The 6,000-nt window shown below is 38.3% G+C and overlaps 1 protein-coding gene across 1 annotated transcript in view; it reads right to left on the bottom strand.

Moving 5' to 3' along the window:
• Positions 1-2,568: 2,568 nt before the first annotated feature.
• The window catches only part of tgfbr1b (transforming growth factor, beta receptor 1 b), a 113,627-nt gene continuing 110,195 nt past the window's right edge, over positions 2,569-6,000 (bottom strand). The window contains exon 9 of the mRNA XM_041813940.1: positions 2,569-2,772. Within this exon, the coding sequence (XP_041669874.1) occupies positions 2,647-2,772 (126 nt within the window). The 3' untranslated portion in view covers positions 2,569-2,646. The remainder of the gene's footprint in view (positions 2,773-6,000) is intronic.

The following is a 6,000-nucleotide window of genomic DNA, read 5'->3' as shown; positions in this document are numbered from 1 at the left end:
TTCTAAATGTATGCTTTACATTATTTATGGAGATAGGCCGGGAAAAGTGGCGCTGCCACCCTAGTCAACTCCTCAACATACACATAGGAGGAGCGAGAAGGATCAGATTGAGTCAATCATTTAGTACAAGGTAATGCAGTTTACATAGATTATGAAGTGTGTGAACAACAATGTTGACTGCAGTCTGTTATATTTTGAAGTGTGTGAACAACAATGTCTACTGCAGTCTGTTAGACTTTGAAGTGTGTGAACAACAATGTTGACTGCAGTCTGTTAAATTTTGAAGTGTGTGAACAACAATGTTGACTGCAGTCTCTGTTAAATTTTGAAGTGTGTGAACAACAATGTTGACTGCAGTCTGTTAGATTTTGAAGTGTGTGTGAACAACAATGTTGACTGCAGTCTGTTAAATTTTGAAGTGTGTGAACAACATTCTTGACTGCAGTCTCTGTTAAATTTTGAAGTGTGTGAACAATGTTGACTGCAGTCTGTTAGACTTTGAAGTGTGTGAACAACAATGTTGACTGCATTCTGTTAGATTTTGAAGTGTATGAACAACATTGTTGACTGTTGTCTCTGTTAACAGGTACTCAATCTGATGTATTCCTGAACATTCAAATTCATCAAATATCTTTTTGCATTATTTTGTTACATAATATTCCTGACTGGTGAATAATATTCCACTTCTAAACTGCTGCCTGTGTGACAAAGTTGGCTGGCCTTCATTAATTGTTAGATGGGACTGGTTTATGCTTGAAGTTCCACAAAAAAATCCTAAAATTAGTAAAACATCCTTCAGCTTTGGTGTAACATGCACTTTAAAGGCTGCACAAAAGACACTAAGGCTCAATTTAATTGCTACCATAAGTCAATTTCATGGCCACAAAGTACCATGTTCATGATTAAGTGTTTCTAATGTCGCTCAGCTTCCTCTGCTATTTTTATAGCCCTCTCTTCACTGTGCACTGTCTACTTCATTTTTTTCCTGTCTGTTCATTTTGTGTTGAATTTTGTGGTTTTTATGTTCTCTTAGCGTCTTTGCAAATGAGAGCATGCTGTCAATGACAACTCGAGATTAAATAAAGGTCTAAATGAATAAAAGCTTCCATCTTGGGCTCATTTCAATAGATTCTTTCAATAGCTCAGAATAGTAGTTAAATTGAACTTATTTGTAATTGTAATTGTAACTTATTCAAAAATGTCTTGTGTGTTTTTTAACCCAGCTGGGACCAATATATACATTAAATGGGCCAGGCTAGGCTGTGCTAGGATGCGGGAGCTTGGGTGGCGTATGGCTCAATTTCTGGGCCTGATTTAAACTCTAATATGACTGAAAATCCTTTGTGCTTAAAACAAAAAAAATCATATCCAAGTTAAACCTTTTAATTCCTTCTGTTGAAAACAGTTCTTTTAAGTCTCTGTTTGTGACTGCTACCATGATAAATACACTCTGGAGACTTTTTGAATTAAAATTGACCAAACTTCTCAAGATGATTGATATGATTTGTTATCACAGCTTTGTTCCTGGAATGGTTAATTTTCTGCAGCAGCATGCTACCGAAAAAAAGTAGATAGACCAGTAATCAGAGTAACGAGTTTGATTGTGAGGGAATGTGCTGATAGCCTGCACACAGAGTGACTGTCTCATATTACTGCTCACATTTGATTATAATGTAAACGGAAGAAATCTCCAAACAACATGTAAAAACATGTTTAAGAAAGTATGCAGTAGGCACTGAAGAGGCCACCTGTAGTAATACTAAATTGTCCATTCTATCACATCTGACAAATTACAAGCTATTATATTAGTACTTTCGAGCAGATATTTCACTAAATTTAACAGTCTTTACAAATTTATACAACTATAAATATGTCACATTATTGTGAGAGCATTTCCCACAGGTACATTCCTTTCAGAATGTATTCAGTGATTAAGAGATAATGTTATTTGACCCTTCCAAAAGTTTTGTTTAGATTAGACTTTAAGTGTAATCATGGGGATTTCTGATATGTTTTAATTTAAAGATAAGTACCTTGCAGCCCTACTGAGAAGTTGTTTACTCTCTGAAGAACTGACAGTTATGCTAATATACACATGACCATGTGATGATGAAGACGAGTTGAGATGAGTGCGAAGCTCCGGCAGCTCAGAGGTTCCTCAAGTGATTCCCTGTCAGGCCTTTAGGCGACCTGATGGGGTGCAAGCTTTGACTGGTTTGGTGCGTCATGAGCGGTGAGTTTGGGACTCTACATGGATCCCAGTTGCCCTGGTGGGTCTTTCAGAAACTTCATGATTTAGGCAGATGGAGGATAATGAGTCGAGGCTTCCTTTAATGCCTCTGCTATCCCATTCAGGCACAACCGTCCCTCATTAGAGCCATCCGTTCAGACATTTCTGTGTGTGTATCAGGCCAGTGTGACACGCATACACACATGGTTTCTAAGTTTCAGATGCAGGACTTAGCAGTTTGTCCATGAATGAAACAGAATTAGAAAAAAAGAGCACAAGAGGGGGAAAGTCTTCACTTCCCTTTACAACCAAAGGGAGAAACAATCGATGAATAATAATGATGATAACAATGCTTTAATGCTAACGATATGGGTGACAGTCAGATGTGTGTGTAAGAGTGTGTTCTGTAGTTGAGTCTACATCTTGATTCCCTCCTGTTGGCTGAGCTGAGACAGCGTTTTCTTGATTCGGAGGGCGGTGAGTCGGGCAGCACTGTTGGCATACCAACACTCCCTCATTATCTTGGCCATCACCCGCAAGGCCTGCAGAGGAGAGAGAGAGGACAAGAGTTAATGGGAGTTAATTACAACATGATTCCTGGGATTCACACTGATCTGATGGACGTGTTGAAAGCTGAGTTTTGATTTCTGTTCTGACAAAAGCCAAAGCAAACACAACCATTGAGAAAATCTTGTAAACTCTGGGGTTCCTCAAGGCTCAGGTCTTGGTGTGTTTATGTTTGCATGATGCATACACATAATTCTAATTTTTTAAAAATTCATCTTTGTCCATTTTTGAACCCTACTGATTCCTCTAGTTCAGCGGTTCCCAACCTGGGGTCCGGGACACCCTTGGGGGGCGCCAAAGATCTAGAGGCTTTGTCTGCTCTGAGGTTGTCAAAGTTAGATTTGCAAATATCAAGCAACATCATGATAAAGCACTTAATAAACAGTTTATAAAATGGTCTGTTAATAGCCTCTTCCTTAAGGTTTTATAAAAACAAAAAACAACAACAAAAAAACAAACAATTAAATGGATGATGAGTTTTGACAACAAAATGACGATAACTTTTTTTGTTAGGGTCGGGGGGGGGGGGGGGGGCTCAGCTTGTCTCTGAAATGAGTAGAGGGGGCCTAACCCTAACCTACGTGGGGAGCTCCACTCTATAACACTCACCTTCTCTACAATAATGAAACACAAACAAGGCTCTACCAGCCACTGGACGGTAAAAGAGAAGAGTCACAGAGTCACAGTTGTTGATGCTTGGCTAATAAAAAAGAAGCCCATTGTTCTAGGCCAGAAAGCTACTGAAAGTCCAAGTGATCAAACATGCAAAGACAGCCTATGCGATGGAGGTGGAATGGCTTCCTCCAGGCTTGTAAAACAGAAAACACCCAGTCAGAACCAGACTGGGTCCAGAATTAATGTTACCCAATGCAGCACCAACCATCAGCTCAACCAGCCAGCCAAGGATAAGGCAGAAGGCAGACCTGATAAGCAATAATGTGTGGAAAACAAAGTTGTTGGGTCATGATGGGTTGTGATGACCTTCCTGAGGAAGTAAGGCTTGCAGAAAAAGTCACTGCTTTTAAATCACTTTTATGTGATGTCGTTTTCTGCTCCTTTTTATTCCTTTATTCAACATTCTACCTTTTTATCTCCACTTTTATTTTTACCATTACTGCTACTTTTGCTATTTTACTGTTATTATCAATGTTATTATTTCATTACCAATTCTGATCTTTAGCTTGTTTTAATATCTTTTATTCTTCTTATTTATGTTTTAATACCCCTTAATGTTTTGATTTCCTGTATCTATAATCTTGAGTTTTTATTTAGGCAGTTCTTACTGGTTTTTGCTTTCACTCTCCTGATGCTTGTATCATTTTAGCATTTTCCTTCCTCAGACTTATTCTTTTACATTTGTTTTTCCTTTACAATTTAACCTCTCTTTATGTTTTTAGTTCTTTTTGCTTCTCTTTTACTTGCCCTTCAAAACTTCAGTACCCTTGGTCTCAGATTTTTGTGGTTCAGTTCGTGTGGTGGGTACTAGTGGGTTCTTATGATGTCTAGTGATTTCCTAGTTCTTGTGATATCTCAAGATGTCTTGTCCTACTGACGTCTTAGGTTTCTCAGTGTGATGTCATGGGATATTAACACTCATATGATTTCTTTGGGTTTTTAGTTCCAGTAATGTCTCATGTTGTCTCAGTAATAATGTTGCTTGGGTTGAACATGTAGCCTGGGGTTGTTCTTCTTTCAGTTCTCTTACCTTGAGTGTTCTCAAGCACAAACAACACAGCTCAACACATAAACACAGCTCTATTTTACATTAACTCTGGCCCTCATTTCACTGAACTGGATTAACATATTACTTGGATGCTGATTAGCTGGCATAAGGAGAACAGCTGCTTTTCCAGTGTCAACTGAAATTACAAATTTGTCTCATTACAAACTTGGCTTCATCTTCCATATGGGAATTAGTGATTCTTTATTATTTAAACAGTCTCCTTTGGTATGCCGAGCATAGTCTCTAAGCTGTTCTGAACTTTAAACAGCCTGCTGGCTGCTGATCTTTTTTTGTTTTTTTACAGGATGCTAGATTAAACAATCTCAGTAAGAGATGGTCCTTCTGATTAATTTCCTGGTGACTCAGATATTTAAATACCACTATTCCACTTTTTGGATTTAAAATGTTTTTGTTTCATTTTGTTCTGTCTTAAACAACTGGTGATCAACTTCCTGTGCAGATAAAGATCAGTTTTAATTTTGAAAGACAGAGGAACTTAGAGGTTAAGAGAGAAAGAGAAAGATTATTAACGAGTCTGAAATTGCATAATTCTGTACTAAATACTAGATATTTTGAGTGCATATGTGCAAAAAGTGCATTCACACTGAGAAGTGTAATCAAATGCAGTGTACTATTGGTAAACTCAATACTGTCCAAACTTGAGTGTGAAATGAACGACACTCCACTCCCTCAATGACTGCCATATTAGTGAAGAAAACAATATAGTATAGTAAGCATGCTAGCAGGCTAGCTAATGTTTGTATCCACTGGCTAGCTATTATTAGCAAAGGAAGCACATTTCAATCAAGAAAAAGGCATTTAAGGCCAATAAGTTCATTTTCTTTAAGCAAGTAATGTTCACATATGAAACAAGTTGAATGAATCTAAAAGTGAGTAAAAATTTGCTGTTAAATTTTGATTATAATTGTCACTGTTAAAAAAGAAGAAAACAGGCCGTTAAACTGTTGCCACTTCCTGTGAGTGCAAAGAGCAGTGCACAATTTGGGACGATACTAACCTGCTGTGATTAAGTGCTTTGTACTGCATCTAAAATACAGTACACTGGCAGAAGTATGGGATTGGGGACACGCCAACATCATGCAAACTTGCTATGGATTAAACAAGACTAGGTAAAAACCTAGTAGGTGGCTGACTGCAATTATCTGCGATGCCTGTTGAAATGCCTGACTGAAATGTGTGTTCTGGCAGAGTGAATTTGTCATGATTGTTGGTCGTTTATCATTTTTAGCCAAAGGTATAGTAAGCGGTTACTGTAAAAGCTACATGTTGCTCTCTCTCTCTGTTCGTCTCCTTCTTTCTGTGTGTGGAGATGAAACATGAGCAGCGTCAGCCCCCCTCCCCTCCTGCTTTCTTCTACCACATCTGATTGGTTAAAGACAGACACACATCGTCTCCGCTGCAGCAGAGCAGCAGGTAGAAAACAGAGGGGGAAATACGCTGTCTGTATTCTTTGCTATTA

Source organism: Cheilinus undulatus, linkage group 19 (assembly GCF_018320785.1).
Source record: "Cheilinus undulatus linkage group 19, ASM1832078v1, whole genome shotgun sequence".
Taxonomy (NCBI): Eukaryota; Metazoa; Chordata; class Actinopteri; order Labriformes; family Labridae; genus Cheilinus; species Cheilinus undulatus.
Note: the sequence above shows the minus strand (reverse complement) of the source record. Positions and strands in the feature narration are given on the sequence as shown.